General features: G+C 39.4%; 1 protein-coding gene across 1 annotated transcript; it reads right to left on the bottom strand.

The window, feature by feature from the left end:
- Positions 1-1,555: 1,555 nt before the first annotated feature.
- On the bottom strand, positions 1,556-16,857 carry gtf2e1 (general transcription factor IIE, polypeptide 1, alpha). Its single transcript, XM_065251630.2, has 5 exons — positions 16,770-16,857; positions 15,137-15,751; positions 4,850-5,051; positions 4,358-4,593; positions 1,556-2,746 (listed from the first exon to the last, which is right to left on the bottom strand). The coding sequence occupies exons 2-5, from the start codon at positions 15,582-15,584 to the stop codon at positions 2,292-2,294; spliced, it is 1,341 nt and encodes a 446-aa protein (XP_065107702.1). The 5' UTR covers positions 15,585-15,751; positions 16,770-16,857; the 3' UTR covers positions 1,556-2,291.
- Positions 16,858-16,933: the final 76 nt, after the last annotated feature.

Below are 16,933 nucleotides of genomic sequence, written 5' to 3'. Positions count from 1 at the left end.
AGTAATACCCAGTAATACTGTAATTTCTACAGAATTTTTTTACAGTGTATGCTATTAACACAGTATGTGTAATTTTGTGTTAAAATATTACTGTGCGCCGAGGTCAAAGTAATGTAAACTAAGTGCTCTTCCGCCATAGCCTGGTCCAACCAGACTCTCGTACATTCATTTCATTTGTACAGAGAGTCTGGCCACGCTCCATTGCAAAGCGTTACTTCCATTAAGGAGGGTCCTCTGTTGAAGTTTAAAACTATTGGATCTGCGCAGAGTCACTCAGGATCTGCCATACGCAGTCACTAACATATGTTCGTGACGTAAATCATGCGCCGAAACCGGCCGGAAACAACAATTACGAATAATCAGACCAACAAAATTTAGCAAACCTGGTTCTTGCTCCGGCTTTAACTTCTGTATATTCAGCAGCTTTGCAACAACGGACCGAATAGCTTTTCTCACGTCTTTCTCCGCTGCCATTACTGAACTACAACTCAAACTGACGCACGACCTCAATGTCATCGTTCTTAGCCACCCCCCTCTGTTCACTGATTGGACCTGCAGATTTTTGCAGGAAAAAATGAAACTCTACAGAGCAGTCCCAGACGTACTGCTGAAGCGAAATGAAAATTAAGCGGAAGCACGTAGGAGGGCGGAGCCAGGCTACTTCCGCCATACAATATAGTTCTCATTTTTATCCGTTTAAAAAAAAATCGCCACATTTTATCTTGTGCCACCATATTTGCTCATGTAACTACTTATGTAACAGTCTTTAAATAGAGAAAACATGGAAGTGTTTGGTGGCTTCTAAATTCATCCCTGTTTGGATCCCAAGGAATGAATAGGGCTAGGCTAAATGCTAACACATTAACGATGCCCTGTGCAAAGATGAAGTGCATGCATTAATAAAAGATAGGTATGTATTAATTCATCTAAGTTGAGGTAAGAACATAGTAAAATATTGAAAAACAGTAGTGTTTTCCTTTAACACATCCATTCTGAGTGTATAACCAACCTTATTTCTATATTTCTGGCAGAGACATTCTTAACCCCCATCTTTTTAATGTTCAAACTTGAGAGAGTATTATGTAGTGATTTTCAGTTCACTGGTCCACACAGAATCTCTAATCACTAATAAAAGAAACCTTTCAACATGCCCAGCGCTATGACCCGCAGACAGCCATACTGGACTGCACGCAGAGCTACTCCTGTAATGTGATGTGACAGCATCACCACTGCTTTTCTCTGGCTGCGAGTCAACACAGCAACATCTCATCCACAGCTCATCCCGGCACACACTGTGTTCCCAAATTCAATCATCTTCCCACACATAAGAGCTCCATTCAAACATTTTTGGATGCATAAAAGCAGTCATTGCCAAACCAGTTTGAAATCTTTTTTTGGGCAAAATAACTCAATCAATTGAAATGTAAAATAATAGGATTCTTGTTGATGGAAAGCATCCAGTTTTATCCATCTGTTCAGATTAGATACATTTAAGTGGAAAGCTTCAATTGAGCTCGTGGCTCCAATTTAATAAATACATTAATAAACACGCCGCTTTAAGACTTCACACTCAGATGTTTATTGCTGTAAAAGGTCTAACAAAACTGAAAAATAAAAAAACATCTATTTTTCACTTATAGACAAACAAACTGCAGACAGTAACAGGCATTTATTCAGAGATCAGAAGAAAGTGCTTGTCTCTTCTTTTAAAGGAAAGCGATCAAACATATCATAACTCCATGTATTATCATCAAGCCCTGCTAAATACTGCTCACATGAAAAAAGACACAACATAGGAGATCTCTGTTGCTTTAAGCAAAAATAAAGCCAAAAGTGAGTCTAAGCTTTACAAGACAGGACCTCTCTCTGTAGTCCAAATGTTAATCTGGTCAGAAGAGCCTCAGGACAATTTCTGTTCATCTTTTCTTGAATGAAACCATCCCAGAGGACACTAGTGCAACACTGTTATTTGTTTACAAGTCTCTGAATGTGGCAAGACGGCGTTATGCACAAACCAAAGTGAATTACAAAGAAAAGTAGCGATGAGAGCATGTGTGCCAATGTGTATGATACTTTTGTTTACAACCGTGAGAACAGATACTTCGGTCTATTGGCACCAGAGTGGTTTGGACAGCAGTTATGCGAATATGGCAAAGAGTTGTGTGAACGTTTAATGACAAGAATGTTTAAGGTGTAACACTTAATTTTCAGCACTGGCACACCACACAACGCACCAGTAGGATACAGAAGGTAAAAGCCAGTGTAGTACAGCCGGTTGAGAAACAATCTTCTCAGAAGTACATGTCCTGGACGAGGTTCTGGCACATCTCAATGTACGCCTCTTTCTCCTGAGCGCTCATCTGTTCCACCAGCTCGGGCCTCTGGCTCACTTCTCTGTAGGAGAACGGCCTTCCACCTACCATAACCACAGGGTCATCACCAACCTCCTCAAACTCATCATCTTCCTCCTCCTCTTCCTCTTGTCTACCCGGCCGCAAGGCGCTGGCGTTGTGCGCCGTGTGGGCTGGAGCCTGGGGCGGAGAGTCCTCGTCTGACTCGCTGGTATCGCTGTCAGAGTCGCTGGCATTAGCGGTCGGAATGGTCTGTTTGGAGACGACGGCGCCTCCTGGTCCAGCTCCGCTTCTCTTTTCGTGAATGAGGAGAGCCAGCATCACCTCCTCATTCTCATCCTGCGTGGCTCCTCGTCCACTCACATCCTCCTGGGTTGCTATGGAGTCCTCGCCAGCTGGTGTGGGAAAATTATAGAAAAAGGTACAAATTCAAGGACAAATCTGGCTAAATATGACAACAGCGCAGTGTTTGTTTGAAACGCCACTCAATCTTTTAATCTAACTAAATAAGGCAAAATTACTAATTATTAATTCATATTTTGAACAGGTATGGTTTAGGCAAACGTATAAGATATAGCCAGTGGCGTAGGATCATGCCAGATAAGTGTTTAAAGGGATAGTTCGGCCAATAATCATATTAAACCCATGCCATTCGAGATTAATATATCCATCTTTTTTCAGACAAACACATTTTCCGTTATTTTAGATCTTTCGGTTAATCAAATGTAAAGTTACAGGGTCCACTCCTTCAAGTCCAAAAAATGTGCTTCCATCTTTCACAAAATAAATCCAAACGGCTCCACGATGATAAACAAAGGACTTCTGAGGGTAATCTGCGCCGTTTTGTTGTAGAAATATCCATATTTAAAACTTTATAAATGAAAATAACTAGCTTCCAGTAACGCTGCCATCTTAAACTCCTCTGTATTCAGGAGAGAGTATAAGCGTACTGTACGCAATTTTCTTAGTGACGTATGACAAATTCGGAGGGCGGAGGCACAGAGCAGCAGCACAGAACCCTCCGTAAACTGCGTACGCTCTCATCCTGAATGCGGACGCGACTAAGATGGCGGCGCTACCGGAAGGTATTTATTTTCGTTAATAAAGTTTTAAATATGGATATTTCTACAACAACACCGTGCGGATGACCCTCAGAAGTCCTTTGTTTATCATCGTGGAGCTGTTTGGATTTATTTTGTGAAGGATGGATGCACATTTTTTGGACTTGAAGGAGTGGACCCTGTAACTTTACATTTGATTAACTGAAAGATCTAAAACATTTTCTAAAATAACTGAAAATATGTTAGTCTAAAAAATGATGGACATATGCATCTCAGACAGCTTGGGGGTGAGTAAATCATGGGTTTAATATCATTTTTGGCCGAACTATCCCTTTAACATTAGACATTTAACAACAGTTTCCTCCAGAGAAAGTAGACATGCAATAAATGTACAGTTGGACACTTAGCACCATAAAGGTAGTCGACAATGCTTCAAGTCTAGCACTATACGCACTAAAAGTCTATTAAAACCATAGCTTTGTATGAGGTACAAAGTAAAATTAAAGACATTATTCACTTAAAATCTATATTAAATAAAAACATTCTCATATTTCTAATTTTTTCTTTTGGTGCCGAGTGAACTGTGCTCCATGTGCACACTGTTGCATAGCTTTAGATGAACTGGGTGCTCAAAGTCACATTTAAGTTCAAAGATGACTTTTATACCATTTTTACGTAACTGGGCATTCAATACATTTAAAGTTGCTGCGTATCACCTTTCCTATTCCACATAAAATAAGAAAATGTTACTAAAGCTGATGACAGAAGAATAAATGAGAAATGTATAGATTTTAGTACGAGCCATCCTTTTTGGCCAACAAGTACCTTCGGGATTGCACAGAAGCAAGAATGTGAATAACAAAAGACAAATCATGATACAATTTTGTTAATATACAGCCATAAAATGACGATAATTTATGATACAATGTAGCTGATTTGACTTACTGTGCTTTCCAGCATCTGTGTCGTTGAACGCTCCCTGCACTGTGCTTTCTGTAAGCCATACAGGCCTCTCTTTGGGGGCTTTGCCCTTAGCGGCCTGGCCAGACTGAGACTCCTGGTCTTCCATGTTGATATCCACATCTTGACGGTAAATGTCATACGTCGTGCTCTTGGTTTTCCACGTTTCCTGACCGGGTGCCCCTGCACCACCTGCTGCAGCCTGGGCGGCTCGCTCTCGACTGTGGACAACAATAGAGTTGGGTTGGGTTACTTTTGAATGTGCTACGTTACAGACTTCAACTGGCCATCTTATAAAGCTGGTATTAGTAAAAAAGCATCAAAACAGATTATAATAAGATCGATATGTTTTAAACTGTAAAAGTCACTTATTCGGTCATAAAAAAGCCTCTGTATAGTGCATGATGAATGGGTCACAATCACTGTTCAGCCATACACATACATCTTTGCCACTTATAGTAAACAGGAGAGGCTCACCTCTGTTTCAGAGCTGGGATTTCTGACGGTTCTGGCTCCAAGAGGTCATGGCACAAGTTGATGTTCTCAGTCTCTCGCAACAATACGTAGATGGGCTCTATCTGCTCATTGAAGCGTGCCACCAGAGTGCGGGCGTCCTTCTTTGGCACAGCTGATTCGTCCTCTTCTACCTCCGTTTTGCAGAAGGTACAGTGGAACTTTTCTGTGGTTGAGAGAATAAAAAAACATTTACAGGGATATTTACAGGGAAATTACATTTAAAGGGATAGTTCTCCCAAAAATGAAAATTCTCTCATCATTCTCATCCTCATGTTGTTCTAAACCTGTATGAATTTCTTATTTCTGATGAACACAAAATATATTTTGATAAATGATGGTAGGCACACAGCTGATTGTAACATTGACTTTCATAGTAGGAAAAACCAATACAATGGAATGAATCGGGTACCATCAACTGTGTGCTTGCCATAAATTATCAAAACAACATAACAATATTTTCCACACAATGAATACAGCTGTTTTCATGACGTTTACATGATATCACCATCGAACGTGTCTGAACAACAGGCCTTTCATTTTCTTTCTCAAAGTAGAATTGTAAAGTTCATGCTTTGCCCACATGTATAAACATTTTTATTTACACTCTAAAAAATGGGTCAAAAAGGGACAAACCCAACTTGTTGGGTTGTAATTTAACCTATGCTGGGTTATTTAAATCTCCTTATGTAGCGTTCACACCAGGCGCGGAAGAGGCGACAAGCGCGATTGATTTACATGTTACGTCAATGCAAAGACGCAATAGACATGGCGCGTGATCCGTCCGTGTTGAAAAATCTGAACTTTAAACTTTGCTTGCTCTAGCAGTGACGTGATTACAGGAACGAGCGGAGGCAGAAAAACAAAACAACAATGGAGGACAATCATCATCGCTACGAGACATCTTCGTACTTTTACAGGAATTAAAAGGATCTTGTTTGGAAAAGTGACTAAGGAGGTCGAACAATCTGGTAAGTTTACTCAATTTGAGCTTTATAAGCCCTTCCCAAATTTCGAATGAGTAGAATTTCATGCGCAAATGAAGTGAGTAAACTCAAATGTCCAACTATGCGCGAATAGCACATTTTTGCCTCCTCTTCATGGTGTGAATGCACAGTAAGATCTGGTGTGTCCACATATGTGGACATCAAATTTTTTGTTGATTGCATCATAACACTTAATTCTGTGTAACCGGAACCTGATGTACACAAACGTGGATACTTAAGGGGGTCGCGTCTAGGACAACTCGGAGGTATTGTAAACCGGAAGTGCAAATTAAATAGTGCGAGCTTCATCAGATAGCGTCTACTTCAAAATGCAAAATATACGTTAGCAGCCAATGTTTATCCTTAATGATTTGGAACAAATATGATGTTATTTAATGTTAAACTATGTGATGGCGCTGTGTGGCGCGATAGGGATTTCAGCAACTTCCTGAGTCACAGCTGGGCGGCGCTGACAGGCGCCACCTGGCGGCGCCGGTGTGCATATTCTCATAGAAAACAATGTGTTAAATTCTTTTAGAACGGCGCGGCGCTGAGCTGCGCGGCCGGTGTGCGATCCCCTTTACACTGCTTCGTGTTCAAAGAAAAATCTTTGCTTATTACATTTATTCGTTCTTCCTAACCCCAAATAGCTGAAGAAATTTAAAATGCAAAGCAAAACCTTAAAGGTATACATTTTTATTCAGAATGTGTGTTTCAAACACTACGCTCTACACCAGGGGTAGGCAACGTCGTTCCTAGAGTGCCGATGTCCTGCAGAGTTTAACTCCAGTTTTAATCAAGCACACCACAAACCAAGGTCACCTGAACACTACAGGAAGGTGAAGTTTTATCAGGGTTGGAGCTAAAATCAGCAGGACATCGGCACTTTAGGACTGACGCTGCTTACCCCTGCTCTACACTGTCAAAAAAAAAAAAAAATTAAAAGTACATTTTCTGTCATTGGGTTGGTAAGTTTCCATTTTGTAGGTCTACAGGTATATAAACATAATACAATGCTGTACTTTTTGTGTACATGGGATAGTTCAGCCAAAAATGAAAATTAGCCATACAAGCTGCATATGTCCATCCTTTCTTACACAACACATATTCAGATATTTCTGAAAATGTCCTAGCTCTTCCACTTTTTATAATGGATAAATATAGGGTCCAGTTCCTTCAAGCCCAAAGAATGTGCATCGATCCTTTGCAAAAGTAATCCGCATGGCTCCAGGGAGAAAAAATAAAGGCTTTTTGAAGGTAATCGATGCAATTTTGTAAGAGAAATATCCACATTTAAAAACTTAACAAACGAAAATTACTAGTTTCCGGTAATGCCGCCATCTTAAGCCCGGATACACTGCATGATTTTTGCACTCGTATAAGTAACTTACCATATCACACTATGCGACATTGATCATTTAAACTTGTGTACAACAAGCATGTAGACTGCATGATGATGACACGGATGCTTTGACACCTGCGTCACACGTTAGCGCAACTTCACCAGCATGCACTAGTGGTAAACAAATATCAGTACGCAGGTTATAGCAGCAAACTTATCGTAGGCTATCTTTGGACGCAAGACCAGAAAAAAACATCTCTAACTGTACGACATAGGACCATCAATGAAGAGCCACGATCACAGAAATCTCGACTATTGTTTCACAATGACAATCTTTCGTCTGGGACAGCCAAAAATCGTGCAGTGTATAACATTTCAATGTGTTGTACCGTATAGCCATAAAGGTACAAAAACAAACCTTTGAGGTACCAACCCAGTGACAGAAAGGGTACAGCTTTAACCTTTTTTAGACAGTGTACCAATTACTACAGTAACACCAGCAACCTTCTGGTTACCAATCTTGAGCCTCAAGTGGGTCTCGTACCACCACCACCAACATTTCGTTAGAAAAACAGGAACATGGCCCTCAGCTCTCACTTAGTATCCTCCAGTTTTGCCTCCAGTGTTATGTATGATGTACCTGAACTCACGTTATATATACACAATGACTAAGTTACAGTTTAATGTCATCTGGGGAAAGATGCCAAAATCAGAACGAACTACCACAAACATAAGGAAAAACATCCACACAAACTTGCGGTTCTGCTGCTGGTCTGGTCTGCCATCTGTTGCTTAAGTTATTTACAGCCTCTCGATGAGAACACGCACAGCAGGGCTCTGCGTATGCGTATAGCGCTGTCTACTACCTGAATATAGGATGCATGTCTTCATTTTGCATATGTTGCTTGGGCATGGACTATGACAGCAATTACCGCGGTCAGCCACAGATGGTGCGGATATTGTAACATACCTTAATTTGTCTGGTTACATCGAGAACGTGCATGTGTTATCACGAACATACAGTAGCTATTTGGTTTTCAAGGTGAAATATTTTAAGCAAATGAGTTTACAGCCCTGAGGTGAATCGAAGGGGTAAACCATTCACCGCAATTTCCATTTTAAAAGCTTCGTTGGAAAGTTGACAACAAATTCTGCGCGAGCGCTGAAAAACAATCACCTCTGGCCCGGGTTTTTCGCTACAGATGTCTCCTCTGCCAATTCATGGATGGAGAGAGAAAAAGAAAACAATTTGACAAGCACAAAGAGAGAAATTGTGTGCCCGTATGTGTGTGTAAAAGAAAGAAATGACATTCATGCGAAGCAAAGATAAAGACAGGTCTGGGCTATATCTGACACTGCTTCGGTGAAAAAAAAAAGAAGAAAAAATAAATCGACAAACCCTGACCGCAGGGAACAATTATACTGCAACCCTCTCGGTCAGTCAGTCAGTCTCTTTGCTCTCACACATACACACAAAGAAAATCACAAGCAGTTGGAGGCACAAAGGTAACAGGCCGAATATAAAATATCTGGCGGGTTCAAAAGTGCCATTGTCAACACATGCAAACATCATGTACATAAAAAGTACAGGGCAGCAAAGCATGAATTACTGTACCAGATGTGTAACACTGAAGAAGTGCTTGTATGTGACAAAGAAGAAGGTTTGAGGATAGAAGCTAAAATAAACCCTGCAGATTAATATAGGAAGCATTATTGGCCCTGTGATATACCCAAAACAGCTATACGATTATACAGATCCCTATCAAATAAGAGCAATAGAGAACAGACGAATAGCAATATGGCATAACACACACACACAGGTAAAGTGTGTATCAGGTCTATGCGTACACACACACATTGTCAAAATGATCTAAAGGAACATTGAGCTGTTGGCGTGTAGGCACACATTAATGCTTTCTGTTAGAGAAAAGTGGGCTGCTGTCTTTGTGTTGATAGTTTTTGTATGATCTATCAGATATGAATAGGTCTGGTTTAAATTACATAGCAGCTCTTTCCAACGATTCAAAGCTCTTTTAAAAGCGGGATGGTGCTTTGTTCCATCGTCTACGGCGAAGAACAAAAGGACTTTTGTTATGAGCCCATAAATGATGAATCCGGCATCATTTCAACATTTGAGAGAGAAAAACTGTTCATGATGGAGCAATTGTGATTAATGTACACCATTGAGTCCAATTACAAGAGAAATTGCTTTGTTGTGTGATTGTGTTAATGCACCAATAATTACACAGGAGAAAATGTTTAGTTTTCAAGTTTTATACTACATTAAAAAGTTTGGAGTTTTGTAGCTTTTAGGCGATGTGTATCTTACTGGGGCCATTAAAGGAATACTTCACCCAAAAATGAAAATTCTGTAACAAACCTGTATAAATGTAGTTGCCGCATTGATGTCCTTAGTAGGAAAAAGAACACAATGGATGTGAATGGGGTCTCTGATCGGTTTTGTTTTTGTTGTGTTTATCAGGACAAATACATTTATACAGGTTTGTAACAATATAAGAGGAAGTGAATGTGAATTTTTTGGTGAACTATCCCTTTAATATTCCATTGTGGTGCTAAAGTTCTACAAATGGTGCAGATATATACGCATAAAATTAATATTTTATTATAAGTTCATATAAGTTGCTCCGGAGTACAAGTCGAATCAATCAAAAATGCATCTTGAAGACGAAAAAACATATTTAAGTTGCAATGGACTACACGTCGCATTTATATAGATATTTATTTCACCAAACCCAAGCCGAAGAACAGACATTTAATCTGGAAAGGCAAGATATTCAACTAATCAAAAGCACACATAACAGCAGGCTGAATGGATGTCCATACGTTAACGTAACATTAGCAGTTATTTACACGATAAACAATAGCATACTGAACATACCTGGAAGGTTGAATAGGCTAAATGAACAGAACAAGCCAGCACCCGTCAAGTTTGCAGGCTCGTCGATCCAAATCACTGAATCCATTGAATTACATAGGAGCAGCATATAGCGTACTTGGTTCATATATGTTTAAATTAATTCATACTGACATACAAGTCACACCTGACTAGACCAGGCAAACTATGAAAAAAGTGCGACTTATAGTCCAGAAAATACGGTAATTTATAACAACTAAATCCTGTTGGACCCAAATTGCTTTTTTAATCAAATGTTCTCAAAACAGACAATGTCATTCCAATACAAGGCAACAGCGCACAGCAAATTATTCTTCATTGTTAAACTAAAACCTATTTGCGATTAAAGATACAGCTGTTTAAGAGCAAACAGAGCAAACCCTTGAATACAGCCATTCCCAACTCTCTAGTATAATAAAAACTTCAACACAGAAATGAAAACTGTGTTCATCAAACCTTTTCAAAGAAAATCTGTGTTATCTGAGCTGCAAAATTGTATAAACCACTCATGTGGCGGACAGACTCCTGTTCTAGATAAACACTACAGTTTTTATTATATATATATTTTTTGGTTTGTTTTTCAATTCTGATAGTGAATCTTGCTTTAGATAGACATAACAAGAGTCGAAAAAATTAGATATTTCCTTTTTGAAAGTGTGAAATTGAATGTTCGTTCTTGTACAACGCCATGCCTCATAGATGTCCATTGTAAGTGCTTTACTGAAAATGCAATTTTGCTTGCTTTTAGAAACTGCAAAAGCTGTTGGACTAAGTTCTTAAAAAAAAAAGATGAAAGAGGAAAAAGTCTAAATGATTTTCAGTGATAGTCGACAGTAGATGGAAATCTATAGAACTAAGAGACAAGGGAAATGTATTATCTGTGCTTACAAAAACCATGGCAGAAATGCCACATCATATACTACTAACTACATTTGTTTGGGCATTTCAAATAATAAAACAACATTGTGCAACCCTAATCCTAATATTGTGAGGTTCAGGTCTTTCCGATCCGTCTTTACAGCCCTGATATATGCATATGTGTGAAACTGAGAGAAGAGACAGGGATTACAGCAATGAGACAGGGTGAAGACATGCGAGATAGGATCAGCAAGCGACTTATTACAGCGCACAGCTGACCCAGTCGGATCACCTTATCTGCTCTAACACCTCACCAATCAAAGAGATTTGCAAAGATCAATCCTTTTTCCTGAAAGATGGGAGGACCTGGATGTGCTTGACCAATTGGATCAATATTCTTTCCTGCACCAAGATATGGCAAACTCACATCGGCATTAGAAATAAAACGTAATGTTGGAGGCGGGGTGTTGACGGGTAATCCCAAAACATTAGTGCATGTTCGAGCCTACCCGGAGGGAAAACAGTGTGCATCCCAAAACGTGTTTTTATTAAATCCTTTGAGGTCAGCTACAGAAGCTTGAGCCAAGGATGAGCATACATCTGTGAAGGCGAGCCACCCAAAAAAAGCTTACTCGCAGATACTGATCAAATAGATTTATACCATGGGTCTGTTGAATGCTGTATTCTGATTGGTTGAGAAATGCTCCACGGGTATGCATTATTTTTCGAAACACACACATCTAACTTGTCAAATGTCTTAAAAATAGGCACCAGAGCAATGTTAGTGTATAAGTGGAATAATTGACGACGGGCCATTGAATTATTTGAAAACAATGAACACCCGCGGTTCCGCTTCGCGCCTAGCATTACCACCTTGGGTGTGCACTATTTTCGTATAATTCAATGGCCCGTCATCAATTATTCCTTACTTATAGACACACTATTCCCGTATAAAGTTAAATCTGTTTTTGTAAACTTGTCCATGAGAAAACAAGGGATAAATATACAGTATAATGGCGGGATCTACACAAGATGAGGTTCTTCATCATGGCCATTTCGTTCTTCTATTCCATCCTCGCCTGTCTGCTGGTCCTGCTGATGTGTATCCTAGCAACAGCTTTGCCTCCCTGTCTGCTGGTGTGCTTTCAGCAGGGTGAGGGTGAACGCGTGCCACGCGGGTCTTTACCTTCCTCTCCATTTCTTTATCTCTCATAACTCACCTTTGGCCCTGTTCTCAGCCCTCCATCACTCTCTGTCTTTTATTCCTATTCTTTTCACTCACACTACTCTCGGATACACGCATACTCACTGTAAAGAGGAGTTCCTATTGTCAATCAGATCCAAGCAAAGAGTTAATATACCCGGTGTTAAATGCAAAACCATTTGTGACCCTGTCTGTGAAATCCAGGCTGAAGTCTCAATCTTATTTTAAGATTAGGAGCATCAAAGTTTGATTTCACTACGATTTCAATCTTTGACATGGCCAATATTTAAAATATCAAGGTTATTTTCCACCCCATGTTTTTTTTTACAATATGAAGGATGATTTGATTTCATATAGAAAGTATGTATGTATAAAAGTAAAAATCTATCTACACTCTCAGAAAAAAATGTACAAAATTTGTCACGTGGCGTTTCTCAATGTCAAGGAAGGATCCTCGGAAGCCAGAATTTCGAGGATGCTACATCATCAACATCCATCGAAGGACTGTTCCAATGTCGAGGATCCTCGGAATTTCAACCAAGGACTGAGTATTTCATTTGAAAAATATCCCATATACAGGAAAGAATGCATATGTGTAGCCTTCACACTCTCAAATCACCCAGAATCCTATGTGCGCAGCGCCAAAAGCAGACCTTTTTACTGGAGTAATGACACAATGACGTGCACTTGCTAGCACGTTCCATTTACGTGTTCTACGAATGCTAAAGAGGAGCCTCGCCTAGCCTCTGAAGGAAGTGTCCTTGTATCCTTGACATTGAGAAACACCTACTGGGACTGTTCCTTTTAAGAAGGTCCTAATATGTACCATTTAGGCATCTCTGACTTGCCAGTATGCACCTTTGAGCTACAAAAGTGTATTTTTGAAATACACTTCTACTCTTCTAGCTTCTTGATCTTTTTGTCTGAGAGTGTAGGTAGCAGCTTAAACTAAGATTTTTTCAGTAAAATCCAAAAAAAAAAAGTGTAGCAGGCGTACTAATGGTCGACTGATAACGGTTTTGAATGGTCAACACCATTTTCTTAAGAATAAATTTAGCAGTTGAACAATTAGTGTATTTGTTCTATAGTTACTTATATTATTACATATATTATACATATATTATTTATAAGACAGGTCTGTGCAAAGTAACTAGTTAAGTTTATCTTGGTGTGTGCACTAGGCCACCCAGAAAAAAACAAAATACCCATAAAGATCTGTTTACATGAAGTTGGTTCCTTCAAAAAGGACAAATTCACAGCTCAAATAACATTTTATTACTAAGGAATTCATGTAAGTGAATCCACAAAAATACAGTAATTACATTTCTGCATTAAAGGCTTCCCTTGCCTGTCACGCTTTCATTTTAAGAGCATTACTGTTAACATTTCCAAAGGCAGAATAAACCTAAACCGCACACCACAGATGCAATGCATAAACATTAAGTAAAAAATATGAATAAATAAACAGGATGTTATTTTAATCGCACACATACGCTTAGTGCTTTAATATTAAAGTGTTTAAAGAGGGTGAAGATAAATCCCTGTTAATCGAGTCAGCTGTGTTCAGTGGTGTTGAGAGTCTGCTGTCAAACTTTCTTCCCATTTATTTCCCCTCTGAACATACACAGATTAGATCTATTATATATATGACACAAGACAGCTGGAATGGACTTCAATACACATTGCAGCTTTGGTTGTTCTGGGTGCAGTCCCTAATAAAAGCTTAAACAGCAGTGTGCTGAGCTTCACAAATACACCATCTCAGGATTCATTATAACACAAGTCACGTCAAGAGCGGCACTTGTGTGTGTGTGTGTGTGTGTGTGTGTGTGTGTGTGTGTGTGTGTGTGTGTGTGTGTGTGTGTGTGTAAAATTTCCAAGTATATAAATCAGCAGCTGTTGAAACAAGACGTGTAAGACAGTAAGCCAGAGGAAAAGAAAAGCAAGATGATGGCGACAACGTAATGTGTTAATCCTCACAGCCGCCTCGATGCGCTTTTATCCTGTTTATTTTTAAATCTTTTCAATCATTCCATTCCTGTCTGACGCAGTTTGACATCAGTCTCAAGTGTGTTCAAACTAGCAGTAATTCATTATGACACTGCTTCAAAACTCCAGGAAACCTGCATTCAAGTGCTGCAAACATTTCCGATGCCTTTATGCATTCAAACTCTTTACCTCTGCTGCCATCATGTGTCAGCAAGCAGTTCTGCAAGTGTATAACATATAAATAAATGGTTGTTATAACTGTTCCTGTAGCTCAACGGGTAGAGCATTGCAATGGCAGCACAAAGGTCATAGGTTCGATTCAAAGGAAACGCAAACTGATTTGAATGAAAGTGTCAGCCACTATATCAATGTATATCAAATTCAACCAATGGTGAGGCTCAGCGACAAAGACAGGGTGACGTGGGAGCCAGGAAGTATATCGCTATCTGAAATATTGCCAAAGATGGCGTTACAGGGACGCAGGAAGTATGGCAAGGGAGACGCAGCGTCTTGTTCCCTTCTCAAGGAACAACAGTTACATATGCAACCCGAGACGTTTTCATTTTTCAGCACAACAATGCAAAAAAGTATTTTGGTATGTGTGTGTGTGAAGATATAAGCATTTAAAGTGAAAAGTTTAGCATTGTGCTAAGTCTACAATTTTTATGATACTATTAATTTTTTTTCTTCAGAAAACTTCTTGCATAAAATAGATTCAAGCTATTTTAATGACCTGTATCCATGTATATTTTTCAAAAAATTCCCAGGGCCTTGAATCCCCCCCTCCAGATTCACAAACTTTCAAGGATTTCAATGACCCGTTGGAACCCTGCATGCATATTGATGTAGTACCCTTGGATCAAGTAAATAACTAAATGGATCATATTGGTAAAAGACAATCAACTTAGGCATTACACCACCATCCCTCTCCTACCTCTCATCCTCCCCTTATACTCACCAGTCATGGGGTCAAACAGCTGGTTTGCCTCCAGGTCCGTGAACGTGCTAAGGCAGAAGGGGCAACGGAAGGAGGCTCTGTTAGTCGAGTCCCGTTCATCCGTCTCAATGCGTCTGCGCATGTGATCCAGCTTATACTTGACCACGTTGACCAGCAGCCTGTAGTTAATAAAATAATAATTGTGCCGCGTCGCCTTGCCATCAGGTGCCGTTTCCATCCGCATGCGACACTTGACGAACTTGTCGGCCTTGAGCGTGTTCAGCACCGAGCGCAGCTGCTTGCGGTCAAATTTGAGCAGTTCAAGCATGTCCTCTTCACGCACGCAAGGGTTTCGGATCAGCACGTCTAGAGCGAGAGCGTGCTCGATGCCATAAAAGCCCCGCACAACTTGCTTGGCCAACCGTTTCAGAGCATTGGGGACCTCTGTGTGCAGCTCTGGTTCGGCCATGATGGAGGAAAAGTGTTGAACTAAACGGAGCAATGAAGAGACAAAACTAGCTGAAGACGTGTGGTTGGTGGAGATGTGATTTGGCTGTAAGAACTGTACTTGATTGTTAGAGGAACAGTTTGGGGTGCAAAACAGGGATCAGGTGGGAATCTATTTGAGATTAAGTTCTGTAGACAAAGAAAAAAGACAGATCAGCTACAAATATTCGCCAATCACTTGTTTGCATTGTTTACAAATTATTTAGTTACACTTGCCATACTAACAATAGGCTAACCTTGATGACGGTTAAAATGGCATAAATTGCAGCAACAATATTCAATGCATCACAAAAATGCCATTTTGTTAATGTTTGCAAGAACACACATGTACATTAAATGTAATGAACAAGGAAAAGATGGCTTGTTTAGATGACTGGTGGTCCACCAGCTCTAACTTTAGCCAGCTTAATGAAACAGATCTCAATCAGGTTCAACAGGATAGTAATCTAGCTTGTCAATCATCCAGCTATAGACCATTTTGCAAGATGTAAACAACACTGGTCCAGAAGCACTGTTGTTTTAAAGTTTTTAGTTCACAATTATTTTACATTTTGATTCAGTTTTAAATGTTCTGTTGGTTGTATTTTATTCTAATATTAATTAATATTATGTGTTCAGTGTTAAAAAAACTAAAACAGGAAGTGCTTCTGGACCAATGTTGTTTAGATCCTGCAAAATGGTCTGTTAGCCATGAATGACCAGCTTGGACTAACTATGTTAAACAATGTTGAGCTGGCTGAAGGAGTATTCGTATTTTTTTAAGCAGTGAGTAGCCGTGAAACCAGTTACCTGGTTTATTCGTCTTATATTCTTATGTGAGTCTGGAAACATGTTAACAGTCAGTAAAATCTTTAGCCATTCAGTGTCAATCACTGTTTTTTCAACAACAGATATAACAGCTAGAAACAACAGATGCTAAGTAATAGAAATCTAGTTACAATCTAAACTAAATGTGCTTATTAAAAGCAAGGATAATTTACACAATTTAAAAGGGACAGTGAAGCTATTTTCCAAATGAGCTTCATTAAATTCTAGTAGAGAGTTTAATATTAGATTAAAATGAATCGGTGAATCACAAATGCAGTTAAACCAAATACATTCAACCAAACAAACAACATTGAACGCTGAACGATTGAAATAAAATTACCTCTAACGTTAATTTTCCTCCTGTTTCGTTGAGAACAAGTTTTTCTATTACAACATCACGCTAACGCTTAGCGGAAATGACGTACGGCCTGTTGCTCAAAAGTCCGGTTGAGTTCAAATTAAAAATTAAAACATACTAAAAACACATTGATCTACAAAAATAAA

Source organism: Paramisgurnus dabryanus, chromosome 15 (assembly GCF_030506205.2).
Source record: "Paramisgurnus dabryanus chromosome 15, PD_genome_1.1, whole genome shotgun sequence".
Classification (NCBI taxonomy): domain Eukaryota; kingdom Metazoa; phylum Chordata; class Actinopteri; order Cypriniformes; family Cobitidae; genus Paramisgurnus; species Paramisgurnus dabryanus.
Note: the sequence above shows the minus strand (reverse complement) of the source record. Positions and strands in the feature narration are given on the sequence as shown.

Bases quoted from the DNA above. Each gene is read 5' to 3' on its own strand.
- gtf2e1 (XM_065251630.2), bottom strand. From the start codon at position 15,584: ATGGCCGAACCAGAGCTGCACACAGAGGTCCCCAATGCTCTGAAACGG. The intron at 4,594-4,849 runs GTGAGCCTCTCC...TGTTGTCCACAG, and splicing joins ATCCCAGCTCTGAAACAGAG to TCGAGAGCGAGCCGCCCAGG. The intron at 2,747-4,357 runs GTAAGTCAAATC...TTCCCACACCAG, and splicing joins CACAGATGCTGGAAAGCACA to CTGGCGAGGACTCCATAGCA.